Below are 16,826 nucleotides of genomic sequence, written 5' to 3'. Positions count from 1 at the left end.
GCGCCTGTGTTGTCGTTTCCTATCCTGTCGTCTGTTTCTTTAGCGCTACTATGTCCTCTCAATCAAGCGCAACTCCTCCTTTCTGTTCCAATAACCTCGCCTGAATCAGTCACCCTCTCCATTGCTGGCCACCCTTCATTTGGGGTCCAACAAGACGGCATTGGTTCTGTGCATTTCATGCCCACTTGCTTATTTCTGATAAGGTACCACTGATAATTCTGTCTCTAATTTCTTACCCCTATCATTCTTTAATCTCAAAGCCTTTTTGTTATCCTCCAGGGTCCGTATGCACCCTTTTAGAAAACATCCCTTTCAAAGAACTGGACTGGCTGAAATGTCGGAAACAGATATGGCGGTGACTTCGGTGGCTAGACGACGGCTGTAGCGACGGCCCCTTTTTGGGACCATCTGTCGGCCTCAACGCCAGATGCCGACGGAATTTCGCCTAATGAGGCTAGTACAGCTTTTGCCTTAAAAAAAGTGCATGCATGGTGTTAAAGAGCGGGGGCGAGAAAACATCATACCATGCTGCTGAAACTGCAATGAGCATGCCTGCCTTGCTCACTTTGTGTCCTCAGCATGCTCATTAAGTCTTCCACAGCTTGGACTTTACACTCCAAGCACTGTGCGTGTGCACACATAGCATACACCAACACATAGCATACACCAATGGAGGGATGAAATTGAAGCATTACAGTTTACGGTTGCATACAAGAGTACTTTGCACTCCACACTACTTATTAATCACAAATAATTAGCCGAGAGTTAACCTATTGGAGAATGCAAGAGGTTTCAACTTATTACTATGACCAAATGGCTGGCGGAAATCCTGCACTCCTGAGTGGTAAATAACGTATTTACATGAATGTAGGTCGACTCGAATATAAGTCGACCCCCCCACATCACATTTCAGAAAAAAAAAACTTGGAGGTCATTTAAACTTGGCCTTTAATAATAGAACGTGCTAGCATTATCCTGCGGCCGCCGCTTTTCGCCAGCTGCTATTGGCTGCTGCGCATAGGAGTGCCCGCGGGCGCATTCCAAAACAAAAATGTATTAATCAATGAACTACTCGTCCACACTTGCACCATCGTCCTCGCAAGCACTGCTGTCGTGATCGCTGCTGTGGTCCCACAGCACATTGTTCTAACGTCACTGTGCAGCGAAATCCCGCACTTCGCAAACAGCCACACCACGACATCGCGTGGAACAGCTGAAAATTTTGCCTCCCTGCAGCTGCCACACCTGTATCACCCGTTGCAAATGCCGAACTTGCGGCCCGGTGCGCAGTTGTTCGTTTCTTCGGCGTAAAGAATGACAGCCATCTTGAATGTAGCCATGAATGAGCGCCGGTCGCTTCGCGGACCCGGAGCACAAATGACGACTGACGAAGCACTACATTAAAACTTGTGAAACGCGGCTGACAGTAGTCAAATGCGTCAGAGCTAAAGAGAAACTCTGCGTGAGCGGCGTCAGCTCTTCTGTTAGCTACCAACACTCCCCCGCCCCGCTGCCGTAGAGAGTGACGGTGCCGCCGTGATTGGAACAGCGGCCCTTCCATCGACTATCGATGCTCCCTTGAGCTTCTGTTAGCTACCGACACTCCCCGGCCCCGCTGCCGTTCAGAGTGACGGTGCCGCCGTGATTGGAACAGCGGCCCTTCCATCGACTATCGATGCTCCCTTGAGTGCCGAGTGCACAGTTGAAAGTAAAAAGCGCAGAAAGCGAATGCGTTACCGGGCCACCGCTGCTTGTCAGCAGCCGCAATCTACTGCCACGTGTGGGGAGTGGCGAGGGGAGGTGTGCCGGTTTGCTACTTATCAACAACCGCCATCGGCTGCCGCGCGCGGGGAGGGGGCGCCGACTCTGTGTGTTGACATAACAGCTGGCCAGCACCAAGAGCGATGCAACGGAGCCACACAGCAGAAACACAACCACGCGGTAGCATGCGTGATACCTTGTTTGTCTTGCCTCCATTTATGATGTCATGCTTTGCTTTCGATTGTAAGTCGACCCCTCCACTTCGAATTTTCAAAATGTGAAAAATGGGTTGACTTACAATCGCGTAAATACGGTATTACTCACGAAGTAAAACTTTTTTAATAATGCTTGACTTCAAGATGAAGATAGGGGCTGTCGCTGCCCAAAAAATGGCAGCCTAACAAGGGCCCACAGCACCCTCTACAAAGCGGCAAACAGCATAGAAAAGAAACACAGAAAATGCAGTTCACTTTGCTTCTTTTCAAACATTTACACTTGTAGCATAACTAAACATCCACCAAACTCTGAACTACGCCCACTGGAGGACAAAGGCCTCTTCCACATACTGACCCGTCCTGTGACAGCAGCTGCGGCCACACTGCCCCTCTAATCTAATCCGCTCGACTGACTCTATGCTGTCATTCTCTTAGAATTCACTCCATTACCCTTTCATTATCATGTTGGAAAAACGACCGTTCTTCGACAGGTCTCAGACCGATCTTTTTCTGAAAAATATTGCAACAAAACGCATCTGAAGATGATGGCAATAGAATGTGCTTGCTGAAAGCATTTGGTTTTGTTTATGGGGTTCATCGTCCCAAAGTGACTCAGGCTATGAGGAACGCCGTAGTGAAGGTCTTCAGAAATTTCGACCACCTGGGGTGCTTTAGCGTGCCCTGACATCGCACATGGGCCCCTAGAAATTCCCCTCCATCAAAATTTAACCGCAGCAGCCAAGTGTCATAACCACTGAGCCACCGCGGCGGCACTGAAAGCATTTCAACATAAATATTTGGTAAGGATATTGATAAAGCAAATGGCAACCACATAAAAAGTTGAAAATTAAGAAAAAAATTGTATTGACAGGATGCCTCTTGGTGAAAAAGTATTAAAAGTGTTCTGGAATGTGCAAAACGTTTCAAATCTGTAAATAAACTACCCACTAAAACTTTGAAAATAAAGCTCAAAAACTTTGAGGTAGAAGGTTGCAGATGTTCAGAGTGATGTATGTGCTTTCACAAACAAGAGTGCTGTCAACCTCATATCACTACCACCTTGTGTGCATCCTCGAATGACTGCTATAAATTTTGATCCAAACGGTATTTCTAACATCAATGACAAACTAAAGAACTCATCCTCAATGGGAATGGACAGTATAAACACTAAAGTACTCAAAAACACTAAACACATTAGTAGTGTCATTTTGTCAATTATATTTCAGCAGTTGCTACCCACCGGCTCCATTCCCACAGACTGGAAGGTGGGAAGGTCGTTCCCGTCTTCAAAAAAATGTAACCAATCATGTCCAAATAACTATCATCCCATATCTCTCACAAGTGTTTGGTCTAAAATCATGGAGCATGTTATCTATTCCAAGGTAGCCAATTTCCTGTCATCCGTCAACTTCTTTTACACTAATCAGCATGGCTTCCGTCGAGGTCACTCCTGTGAAATGCAACTCACTTTTTTCTTCATGACATTCACTAAAATCTATACCTTAGTACACCTATTGACACTCTATTTCAGGATTTTGAAAAACCTTTCGATAAAGTTCCTCATTGTTGCTTACTACTAAAACTCTCGTGCCTTAACTTAGACCCATGTGTACTCAACTGGATCAGCGAATTTCTAACCAATAGTCTGCAGTTCATCATTGCCAACTTTTATTCGTCCGCCTTTTCCAGCGTCTTGTCAGTTGTACTAAGACCCCTTCTCTTCCTAATCTATATTAATGACCAGCCTCTTAATGTTACATCTAACATTCAGCTTTTCGCCGACGACTGCGTAGTGTACCGCCCCATAAATAACCTATCTGACGTTAGCGCTCTCCAGAACGACCTCCTTAAAATAGAAGATTGGTGCAATACCTGGCTAATGAAAATAAATGTCAACAAAACTTCTTTGCTGTCTTTTCCCCGCCGTCATAGGTGCCAAGCTCCCACTTATCGCCGTTATGACTGTCCTCTAAACGTAACCAACACAATTAAGTACCTAGGCATTAACTTTTCCCGAGACCTATCTTGGTGCAATCATATTAATCAAATTACAAACTCTGCTAACCGGTCTCTTGGCTACTTATGCCTTAACTTTGCCTTAGCACCCCCCACTATAAAACTTATCACCTGTGTCGCACCTGTCAGAGCCACATTAGAGTATACCCATTCCATATTTGATCCACATTAAACTAACTGAACAATTTGCTTGAATGTGTTCAAAATCATGTGGCTAGATTCGTACTTTCCAATTACTCCTATCACACTAGCGTCACCGAATTGAAGTCCCAACTTGATCTCCACCCCTTAGCTTCCCGCTGCAAACTAGCACGCCTTTGCCTATAGACCTCCTTCACCCCTCGATGTCACGAAGATGCGGTGACGCTGATGTCAGGAGCGACTTTCGCACAGTAGGCAAAACAGGTTTCGCCTGCCCATGCCTACCGCAGCTGCCACAGTTACTGGCGGCTGTATGATGCCGACGCACTGCAGAAGGAACATGCACTGACCAGATGCGCCACTGTTAGATCCCCGTAGTAGCATAAGAAGGAAAATTAAATTAGCCTTGATAGGTTTCTCACAAAAAAATACCCCATTAGGAAATGGGCCGCGACAGTAAAGCGCGAAGTCTGGGCGTCGATCGGCACTGCCAGTCAATCTACTTCATGGCAGGGAAGCTGCTGCACTCATTCACCTCAACATCAGCACAGTACGCTTAGAGCTGCACAAAGAACAAAAAGCAGATATGTAGCTGCGCACGTATTCATCACCTTGAGCCGGTGTGCACAGGTTGACTCGCCACCAAGGAATGCATTCTTTTGTTGATATGTTTTAACGTGTGTAGAAGTTATGCGAACGTGTAACAGCGCGTTTTATGGCATTTTATATTCACTTGAAACTATTTCTTAATATGCATAATTATTTGATTCGAGTAGAAAGAAGTCTGGTGAGTTGTGTAAATCTTGCGCGGCCACGTTGGCATGCTTAGAATAGCGTACTTTAAGTGTGCTAAAAGCCACATGCTTTTTCACTGCATCATGCATGTGTCAAACTGATTCATGAGGTAGCACACGATCGCGACGCTTGTTTGGAAAGAAGCAGCTGCAGGTGGGCTACTAACAGAGACACGTAGAGAGATTGAGAGGGGACGTGGCAAAGAAAAGTGTTTTTGTTATTTATGCATATTTAAATAAATTTGAATCAAATATGAAACTGCTCTGCTAATTTCAGTAATGTGTTTTATTTTCAGCTATACCTGGTACAGTTCTTGGGTAGTTATAACATCCTCGTCAAGTTACCCCCCAGGGTCTTGAATAATTAAGTAGGAAGTGCACAAATTTTTTATGCCAGCATGTTCACTAAGCTGTACTGTATGATGACACTATTAGTTCTTTTTTTAGATGCACAGTACTTATGCATGCATACTTACATGAAAGCGTTTCTTACAAAAATAACTAATACACTGCATGTGTAGGGAAAAAAAATCGCGATTTATTACACTCCTCAATGTCTCAGCAATCGATCACAACAAATAGAATCATACTATTTTCATTCGTTATAAAATTACAAAATTATGAAGGGGTGAGTAATGCCAATCACAGAAAATGTAAAAGGTAGAAAACAAACCTTGAAGTATTTTCCCTCGTTTATGACGCTTTCGCTTTGGCTGAAGAAATGCGGCCCTGCAATCAACGAAACCTCTGATCTCTCTTCTTCGTAGTTATGCTAAGTTGGTGGTGCTTTGTCGTTGGAGACCCGCGAAATTCACGGCATGCTAGTACCATCAGAAGCACAGTTACCTCGCAATTTTGGACAACCACTCATCTTAAAAGAGTAATTTTATACAATATCAACTGAACATTTTGCTACAATTTCTCGACACAAAACAGAAGAGCCCACTGGTTGGAAATAAAATAATTTCAGAAATTAAAAATTTTCACCAGATTGACCCGTTTAACAAGCAGAGAAGTCGGCCTGGCTGGTGCGTGACCTCGCGGCTAAAAACAGTGCTTATGCGCGACACAGGTGATCAGGGGCACGAAGCTGTGCCCACTTTTCACACTGCGCACACACGTGTCAACTGACAGTGAGCACATGTTTGCTCCACTAAAACAACGCCAGCGCTTCCCCACTTGACTGTCCCGAAGTAAAACCAGTCCGGCTAGTGCACAATGTCAAAGACTTACTATTTTATTCAATGCCTCGCGTATAAACCAATGGCAGAAATGCTTCCTGTTTACCACTAACCATATACCTACATTATACACAGTGGCGAATTATTTCTCTGAATACGCCATACGTGGCCACGTGAGTGCGCGTACTTCCAAGAAATTACTAGGTTGAAAGCACACTGCTGTGATTCGCAGAAACTGAAAACTACGCCTACAAGCCTTGAAAACCCGCGCTCAAGACCTCTCCGCCACACCACTCCGTGGCCTCTTGCCTACTGCGAGCCCGTTAGCGACTGCAGCGCCATCTCACTTGTCTGCAAACATGCAGGAGGTCATATCACACATTTTTTCATACCTTGCCTCCGACAAGATCTTCATCCATCCAACCCATCGCTTATCCCGCCACAACCATCCAAAAGCCGTTTATCCCGAGCGCACCCATACTACAACATTCCAGAAATCATTTTTCCTACGAACACCCCAGGACTGGAACGGCCTTCCCGCCACATCGCCTTGTTAACAGACCATCATCAATTCAAGACCGCCATAGAAAATCTTCTCTAAAATCACCTGTAACCTTTAGTGCCGTATTCAGCGCCCACCCCTCAAGTAATACCGCGTAATGAGGGCTTTGAGGTATCAATAAATAAATAAAAAAAATAAATAATAAATAAAGGCTCTTTTCAGACTGCCTTTGATATAAATCTTTGTCCCAGCAAAAAATTTTAAAATTGCAATGTAATATATCAAAATATAGCTTGATAAATGTACATTTAACATAGCTTTTAACTACAAACGCTTTTGAAGGCTTGTCCAAAGAAATTTTTTGGTTTGCCGACAGATGGTAGCACAGTACTAAATTACCATTTTAGTAGCGTTTTTGAGAAGAAAAAAAGTATGTCCATTTAAAGAAGCCTAATAGAGAGCTACTGACTGCTGCTTGCAGCACTGCTTTGGCACAGTAAAGGATAATTTTCAGAAAATGTGTACATGCCTGGCCTAGCTCATCAACAAAGCATGAAAGCATATACACCACAAGGAAACACAGCACAGGAAGCACAACAATGCACAAAGTATTATGTGCATTGAAACAATCTGCATGATAACAAAGAAATGTGCACAAAACAATACGTACCCGAAAAAAGTTGCTAATATCCATGAGGTGATTAGCACAGCAACCTTTCTTTACTAACGGTACTCCTTCACCTTGCTGTAAAAGTTTGAGAGGCAACACAGTTCCAAGGCAGGATTACCACCACGCCAAACCAGCAATGTTAAGAGACAAAACGGCAGTGAAAGGTCTTTCAAAGATGCAGAATTCTCAAAAGCCTCAAAAGTGCCTGCGCGCATTTTGTATGCATTCATTGACCCATTTGCTTCTTCAGACCTGCACCAGCACACCATGACCTGGGTTGTTGGAAAGAATTAGCAATAACTCGCGCTGAAAGGTCACATAAAAGAAATTTTTATTTTATTCGGCTCTCAAGACAATTGCAAATCTAGAGCGAGTAAAATTTTTCGTGTTTGTGAAAAATGTTGAAGCAGTCAGGTTTGTGGACTACGCAGTGGCATTCGTCGCACTTTCAACAGCTTTCACTGTGCTTTGAACACTTAAAGGTGCCCTAAAAAGGAATCTGAACTCATCTTTTTACTGCGGGAACTCTATCTACACGTTCCGGGCATTCTTAGAAACTTCGAATTATTGTCCTGTGTGGCTGATTGCCCTAATTAAATCGGATTAAACGTCTCGGCTCCAGCTTTTTTTAAAACTCAATGCAGTAGGTAGGCGAAGTCAGCCAACACATAGAGTGCCTTTCAACCAGTCCAGCGGCGGCTTCGCTTTTATTTTGTTTTTTAGGTTTCGGTGAATAAACAGTTTCAGTCACAGGCAATATAGCCGCAAATTAAGCCCACGGAAATAAAAATACACGTGGACTCTTTCATTTACGTGTCACTCCGCCGATGGCAGAGTGGCAAGTCGCCACGGGACTGGCTGACGTGTTGGTTGACTCCTCCTACCTACTGCGTTGAGTTTTAAAAAAAAAAAAGGCAGGAGCCGGGACCTTTAATCCGATTTAATTAGGGCAATCGGCCGCACAGGACAATCATTCGAAGTTTCTAAGAATGCCCGAAACGTGTAGACAGAGTACCCACGGTAAAAAGACGAGTTCAGAATATATAGCTGATATAACGAACACAACGAATATTTCCTTGCACACTTTCGAATTTCCAAGCAGAGGCTCAACCTACGTCCGAGTAATAATCTTCACTGGGCAGATCAAGTCACCCTCACTGCATTCACTATCATCTAGAAGTTGACGTCTGCATCTCCCTCACTGCCAAAAAGGAGGCACGAGTTTCGGTGCCCGTGAAACTAGTCTCCCGCGACGCCAAGGTCATGTTCAAAGCAAGAGGCGAGAAAATAATTTTTTTCCAGCGATATATTTTCGAATCCGGCAAGAAACTAATAAAAGTGAAAGACTGGGTTTGCTGAGGAGTGACAGGAAGAAAGAACAAGCACTGAACTAAAATTTATTCAGGAGTATGTCAGAATAAATATGACAACACCACACAACAAACGCAAGCGAGTCGGATAAGATACAGACACCTGACAACCTTAATCACTGTTTAACTTTGCGCATCCAGGAATGTCAACTCTTTTTTTGAAAGAACAGACAGGGTGCTGAAATAAAGTTCCTCCACTGCCTTCGCTTCGATAATCTTCCTTGTTATTTGGACTGGTTTTTGGCCAGGATTTTGCAGCCAGAAAGTCGGGTTCTCGTGCTCGCAATTTGAGCAACTAGTGTCATCTGGCGTGAAGATTACTATCTAAAAACTGGTAGCCAATGCATCTGACACCATTTTTTGATGTGTATTTCGAAGCGAATATTTTAAAGCGAGTACAGCAAATTGCCACCTTTGTAAGGGCTAGGCCCCTTTTCGCATGCTGTGACTAGAACAAAAATAGTCGGCCTAGTCGGCGAAGCCGCAGCGCAATTTTCAGTCAGTGCTTTCCCATGCAATGCGTACCCAGCAAATTCGGTCCGAGGGACAGGCAAGGTTGCCTGATGTTTGCATACGCAACCCATGATTAAACGCTATACGGAGTGTGTTGATGATGTTATGACCAGATCACTTACAGATGTAAGGCAATACTACGTATGTTTTGACTAGAATAAACAGTTTTGCTTCCACTGCGGCAACATCTCCCACGAGACCCCCCGTCACACACAGTCTTGGCGCTCCCCATTGGTCAGTTCTAGGGTGCTTCGATGCATGCGGTCCCCTACGCCGCTCCATGGAGGGTGGGGACAACCGCGTCATCTGCTACAGCGTCTGACATATTTGTGGCCACTCTTTTCATCGCGCTTCAGGAGCGCGCACTGGGGCCGAACGCACTTCCTTGAAAGTAAGCTGCTTTTCCTCAAGGAGCAATACTTATGAATATAAATAGAAGACGGATGACTCAAATGATATAATGTCACACTTTTGGCGAAGTCAAGGATCTCTGTGGCTGCCTATTATAAGGTAGTTATTCTTCACGGGAATCCATCTCAAACAAATCCTACTCTACCACTTCAACCTGTTCCCACCCTCTCGCCTCAGGCACCCACATCTACTCCCCTGCAACCCAAAGATACTACCTCCAGTCCTCCTTCCAAGCGGAAAGCTACCTCCCGCTCAGAACGATGCGTTAATTTTGCCGACCTCGAGGAATTTGAGGCTCGTCTAGAAGACAAATTAGAGGCTAAAATTGATGCTAAGCTCGAAACGGAATTTGCTGAGTTCTCCCGACAAATCCAAAAGCAAATGCACCAGTTCCAACAACAAATACAGCAGCAAATCCAACAACAACGTAATATCCTCATGCAACAATTCCAAACACGCGTCACAGGCCTTGAAGCTAGGGTAGACGCACCCTCCCCACGATGCGGGTTAAACCATACGATCGCTTGCCTGCCGCTCCAGCCCCCAAACCCATCTTGGCTTCAACCACACTTGACCATGGCACCCCGCCACCTACTTACCGTGTGGCAATGGGACTGCAAGGGGTTTCGCCGCAAGCAAGGCAACTTGCAGCAGTATGTCCAAAATTCGGAGATCCCCCCTGATATCATCGCCCTCCGGGAAACTCACAGCCCAGTGAAACTACCTTGCTATAAACCATACTCCCCCCTAGATGTCACCGCTCCCTACACCGCTATTTTGATTCAACACAACCTGCCGGCCGTCCAGCACTGCTTAGACGACATTGGCGTAGACAGCGTCTGGCTCGAACTCCTCCCTCGTAAAATGGGCGACCAAAGCCTCTTCATTCTTAACCTTTATAGCTCCCCAAAAGACAGAAGACGCGACTTCACCCCCCTTCTTTCCCGTGTCAACAAGCTCGTGCACCATTCAGGTCTCCTCACTGTAGGAGATTTCAATGCCCACCACCCCGTTTGGGGTTACCGCGCCGCTAACCGAAACGGTAACAATCTGTGGTTACGGGCACAGGAACTGGGCTTCACCCTTGCTACTAACCCTCACACTCCCACCCGCGTAGGAAACAGCGTGTCTGTTGACACTTCACCCGATCTAACATTCTGCAAAAACGTGCGGATCGATCGGAGGCTCAACAACTGGGAATACCCTTGGCAGTGACCACTATATCCTCGCGACCACCCTCAGCACATCCCAGTACCGTCGGAAAGGTTGCCCGACCCTAATTACGGATTGGGACAAGTTTCGTTCGCTACGTGCTCAGAACGCCCCTACCGGGATTAATAACCTGGACGAGTGGGATCTCCAATCTCCAGGCACATGTCTCTGCTACTACTAAGGAGTCACCTGCCACGGCTGATCAATCCAGTACAGACAGCCGTCTCCTCCACCTATGGCAGGCCCGTGAAAGCATGCAAAACCGCTAGAAAACATAACACCACAATAGATCGCTTCGGCATTGAATAGCTCAGATAGACAAACAGATTGAGGCGCACACTCTCGCATTGGCTACCCAGCAATGGGGTCAAGTTTGTGAAAACATGCGGGGCCAGCTCGGGCTAACCCGCACCTGGCACCTTCTCAGATACCTTTCAGACCCGGACAGTTGAAAAACACCCCAACAGGACAGCATTTCCCGCATAGTCCATCAACATCCCAGCTCAGACCAGGATCTTTTCGATGAACTTCGTGTCTGGTATCTCAATACTACTTCCCCGGACCCTCTCCCCCCCTACATGGGTGGTGCCAACCCTGCACTCGGTGCGGAGATTTTGGACGCTGAGGTAAGATTCGCTCTCACTCAGCTGCGCCTTAACACTGCCCCGGGACCAGATGGCATTTCCAATAAAACTCTTCGTAATTTAGATGACTTGTCCATTGAGGCTCTCACTGCCTTCATGAATGATTGCTGGAGAGAGGGTGAAATCCCTGCAGCATGGAAACATGCACGCGTGACTTTCATACCGAAGCCAGGCAAACGACTAGCTCTCGAACACTTCCGCCCCATCTCCCTCATTTCCTGTGCTGGGAAACTAATGGAGCACGTCATTCTCAACCATCTTAATCATTATGATGAAGATAATGGTCTCCTACCTCGCACCATGATTGGCTTCCGCTCAAATCTCTCTACGCAAGACATTATGCTCCAGCTCGCTCTCGAGATACTGTGCCCCTCTACCAGAGCGGGCACAATATCCTAGGGCTTGATTTAACCAATGCATCTGACAGCGTCTCGCACGGAGCTATTCTCGCTAACCTCTCCCTATGAAACCCTGGTCACCGTACCTACGGGTATATACACACCTTCCTCTCTGGTCGCACAGCTGAACTTAGCTTTGGCTCTCTCCTCTCAGACCCTATAACCTTCGGTAGCAATGGCACCCCACAAGGATCCGTTCTCTCCCCCTTTGTTTTCAATGTCGCCTTGCTCACGCTACCCTCAAAAATAGGCACTATCCCCCGGCTATCCCATACCTTATACGCAGACTTCGCCCTCTGGGTTTCAACAGGAAACAATGCTGAGTTTGAATCCGCACTTCAACAAGCCGTGGATGTCATTGAGCGACACGTAGCCGGAGCCGACCTCTCATGCTCACCTCAGAAGTCCAGCTGCTGCTCATCCGAGGTCAACCCGGCCTCCACGGCCATCCTCCCATCCGCATTACTGCTAGTGGCCAACCCATACGCGAAGTATCCACCATTAGAGTATTGGGGTTTCTCATCCAGAGCAATCGGAAAAACACCGACACTCTGGCTAAACCAACAGTCTCTGTCTCGCAGACCATTCGTCCAATTCATCGCATTGCTAATAAACATAGAGGCATGCGAGAGGCTGACCTCAGACGTCTTGTTCAGGCGTTTGTGATCAGTCGCCTCACCTATACCCTCTCTTACCTCTACCTTAGCTGCCAGGAACGGGACTGCATTGACCACCTTATTAGACAGGCATACAAGGCGGCTCTCCATCTCCCACACCGGACCCCCGTGTATAAACTACTGGCATTAGGGGTCTACAACACTGTGACGGAGCACTCGGAAGCTCATCGCACCTCTCAGTACGAGCGTCTCACCCACACCTCCACGGGACGTCACATACTCAACAAGCTTGGAATAAGCTTCGAAACGACAGTCGCCGACAAGGCCCAGCTTCTGTCCCATATCCACAGCACCCTTATTGTTACCCCTCTCCCAAAAAACATGCACCCAGAGTATCATGTCGCTCGCCGCAAGGACAGGGCTAAGTCTCTGCATAAAAAGTACTTAGCAGGTCAGACAGCAATCTACGTCGACACCGCCAAATACTCCGATCGCAATGCTTTTTCGCTCACGGTTGTAAACTACTGTGGACGGCCGTTGGTTGCGTACGCCATTCCCGTCGGATCATCTGAAGAGGCCGAGGAGGCGGCCATAGCTTTGGCAATGGTCTCCACCTCTGCAGAAACCATTTTCAGCAACTCTAAATCTGCGATTCGTAATTTTGCCAAAGGCCGGGTCTCCCCCGTCACCCTATCTCTCCTCCACTCCACCAAAGACCAACTCCACCCGATCCAATTGATCTGGGTCCCTGCCCACTCATCCCATCCAGGGAACGAGGCGGCCCACAATCATGCCCGAGGATTCGTCGACCAAAATGTGGTGTCGCCCGTCCTGCAGATGGCGAGAGATCGTATCGTTACATTTCATGACATAACCATGCACTACCGCTTAGGTAGACTTCTATATCCCCCCACACATATTTCTTTAACAAAACCCCCAAGAGGTTGCGTGGAGGCAACTCCAAACGAAAACCTTCCCCATTCCCGCGATATATGCCTGCATATACCCTGGGGTCTACTCTCCCTCCTGTCAATTATGTGGCCAACATGCCACTGTATCCCACATACTCTGGGCTTGCCCTCAGGACTCCCCTCCTGAGGGCAGCTCTTGAATCCAGACGAGTGGGAGCCCACATTGCTCAGTTCCGACTCGGACACACATATCCGGGTTGTGACAAGCGCCCTAGAAGTCGCCGAACGCCACGGGCTCATGGCCACTTGATGGGGCTATAACCCCACACCAACTCGTATACCTTGGTCGACGAAAGTAAAGTTTGTCCTCCTCCTCCTCGGGGGAACACAATGACGCGCACACACAAACAATGCTAAAGTGCGGTATTTGGATTTATTTGTGACAACCAGTATTATACCATATTTTGCAAAACCTGCTGATGTAAAGTCCGCATTTTATCGGGTCATAAAAACAATAATTGTGGTTATAGGAAACGAAAGGCACAGTAACTGTCACTCTCTTTCAGGAGGCCACCTCAACCACGCTGTGGGCGAAGCAATAGAGTAGGGAGAGAGAAAAGTGGCGTAGTGAAGGGCTCCGGAATAACTGAGACCACTTGAGGGTATTTAACGTTAGTTGACATCGCACAGCACACAGCCGCATTTTGCGTTTTGCATCCATCGAAACGTTGCCTCCGCAGTCAGGTTCGAAGCCGGGTACTCCAGTTTAGTAGCCGAGCGCTTTAGCCACCAAGCCACTGCAGCGGGACGGCGTTGAGCAGCATTTTGTTAACCTGCCAAAAAAAAACGTTAAAAGCTCCCAATCAAACGAACAATTCCAATCCCTTTTGCTTGCTTCGGCAAAAAGTTTGCGTCACGTTAACTTTTTTATTTTTACATTACAGCAAGCCAATTATGTGGAAATCACTGAAAGAATGCACAAAATGTATAGTGTAGTGATAAAAATTGGCTGTAGCTTAGCTCTGGTTAACCCTAGTTGAATTGCGAAATCTTCGTTTCCTCGGCACATCATCTACGCAGCATCTCATTGTGACGCTCTCGATAACTCAAACCGGTCTCTTCCGCAGTAGAAGAGTCACTCCAGGCGTGGCACAACTTCTAGCCGCATCTTCGTTACGATGCTTCTCGAGTCGTGCGGCACGTTCTGGCGTCTCTGGAGCGTGTTGTCTCTTCCTCGCTTTGTTCTGACGTTGCATCTCTTTCGCGCTCTCCATAACGACTACAATACACTGAGGCGAAGCGCATATATATATATATAACCCCCGCGAGGCGAAACCTCCTCTCCCTCTACCTCAGCGGAGCACATCCGGTGGAGCGCGGCTGCGGCATTGCTAGGCAACGGCTGCTCAAGGTCGTTTGTCGGCCTCTGCATACGGCTGAAGTGCGTGACGAGTCGAAATGGCTCACTGGCTGGCGGAGAAAAGCTTTCGCTTTAAAAAGCTCTGCGACACCACTTCAATTTATTACAACATGCGAAAAATATGCAGATGCTCTAGAAAAAGTTCCATACAGTACACAAAAACTTTATGCACACTATCAAAATTGTGGTGTCACTGTATATTGACTCCAGCACACGTTTTGCTTCTGCGGCCGTTGACTTTTTTTTCAAGTTGACGCAGGTGAATGCGTAACCTTATTCAGGCGTAGTTGGAGACGAGAAGCTTTTGAACAATTGCAGTGTGTACTTGGTAAGCTCTCACGTTGAATTTTACCATTTTACTCAAGTACATTACAACAACAGCCTGTAAATGAGATTGTACAGTAAGAAGACTTTCGGTCCATTCCGTGGTCCCCTTGAATAGTTCCTCACACGACTATACTCATTGCCTGGGCACTGGGGTAATGTAGGTTGTCGCCATTCTGGATGTATTCCTTTAGCCTTGTCAGGTATGAATTCTGACTGTCTGCCGAACCTAGCAGAGCAGCTTTACACTGCTTGCAACTGTTTATCTCTTTGATAATGCCTTTCACGAGGAACCCGGCACTATGAAACAGGATGCTACATTCTTTTGATGTCAGCTCTTCAATAACAGTATCTCGGAGTCTTCGATTTCATATGGGTCTGGCTGAGCTAGCTTGCGCTTCCCATGTGTTAGAAGATCGACCAGATACTCCAACATAGACAGTATAGCTGGTTGTCTTTGCCGTGTTGCCACTTGTCATTTTTCACCTTCACAGTCCACCTTTCTTTGCTTTTAGGACCTTTCGAGAATGCAAACATTCTCCAGCCATTTCGGGAGTGATTTGTGCACCCAGGCACGCAACACCCCAGCACGTGTTCCCCATCTTGCAGCCAAGAAAAACTGCAATCGATGAGAAACACGCCGCCGCACGTGCAACTGACGCAGGCGGGGTAGGGAGTGGGCACAAATATGGCTCGTGCCCTCGCAGAGGCGGCACTGACCCTTTCAAAGGATGTCCCCACCCACCACGAAGCGACGGAGGGGGGCGCGCGCATCGAGGCACCCTAGTCAGTCGCAGGGCGAACACACCGACGCTGCGAATGAATTCCAACCGGACGGAAATCGTTCGCAGGCCGTCTGCGGCAAGAGCGGCGGCCCTCTCCAGCCGCAGACCGAATGAATTCGCAGTGCCAGATGGTGAAATTCGCAGCATGTGAAACGGGCCTTATGCGTTCAACGACTTTTGGCTACACATCATACTAAAAAGTGTGCACGCTCTAGACAAAACGTCCGCCACCACTGTTCGCCACGATACCAACAGCGAAATCAAACATTTCGGCCGGTCGCAACTCCACGCTGAGTCAGAAAACAACCGATCTCATACCCAATTGATGAGAACGAATTTGGAGAGACTTGTGCTGGGATCTTGAACTTTGCAGAATGCATACATGACCTTTCCGCAGTTAAGCTCCTCGGTCAGCTCCTCGAGGCCGCCAGCTGCAAAGAGCAACACACAATGTTGAGTTACAACGTCTCAAATCGCACCACCAAATCACCTTACCGCCCTTTCCTACAACGCAGAGGTCGTAGGTCTGCTTATCGTATCCGAACAAGGCCCTGAAAAACAGCAAGTTACCGACTTGGTGAGACGAAAGCATGCATGGTTGACACGGTTACTGTCAGCACTGAAATGCACAGACGACACACACGAGAATTAGGCGGCGAACTCAGATACCAGCAAACAATTAGTAATTAAGCCCCCATTTATGCAAGCTCAGCTCAACACTGAAACATTCTGGAGTAAAGCAGTGATAGGAGAAGTGTTGCATTCCCTGGCTCGATCCCCGCAAGCCACTTCAGCAGCTGCGCCCTGGGCTATTCTTTTTTTTTTTTGTTCCTTCTTCGGCAAGTGCAGATTTCAAGCCGGCAAATTACCAGTTAGTCCCGGCTTTATCATCCACCACTTCTTTCCACGCACTGAGCAGCTCATCTCTGTGCTTCGCCAGG

At 47.1% G+C, this 16,826-nt stretch overlaps 1 protein-coding gene across 2 annotated transcripts in view; it reads right to left on the bottom strand.

Moving 5' to 3' along the window:
- Nucleotides 1-16,826, bottom strand: part of Abp1 (Actin binding protein 1) — a gene marked incomplete in the record, with an annotated part of 54,858 nt that overhangs the window by 37,847 nt on the left and 185 nt on the right. For both annotated transcript variants that reach the window (XM_077642601.1, XM_077642597.1), the window contains 4 exon segments: nt 7,281-7,355; nt 16,204-16,316; nt 16,381-16,436; nt 16,755-16,826. In XM_077642601.1, the coding sequence (XP_077498727.1) occupies nt 7,281-7,355; nt 16,204-16,316; nt 16,381-16,436; nt 16,755-16,826 (316 nt within the window).

The sequence above is a fragment of the Amblyomma americanum genome, chromosome 1 (genome assembly GCF_052857255.1).
Source record: "Amblyomma americanum isolate KBUSLIRL-KWMA chromosome 1, ASM5285725v1, whole genome shotgun sequence".
Lineage (NCBI taxonomy): Eukaryota > Metazoa > Arthropoda > Arachnida > Ixodida > Ixodidae > Amblyomma > Amblyomma americanum.
The sequence above is the reverse complement of the archived record's forward strand: the minus strand, read 5'-3'. Positions and strand labels throughout refer to the sequence as shown.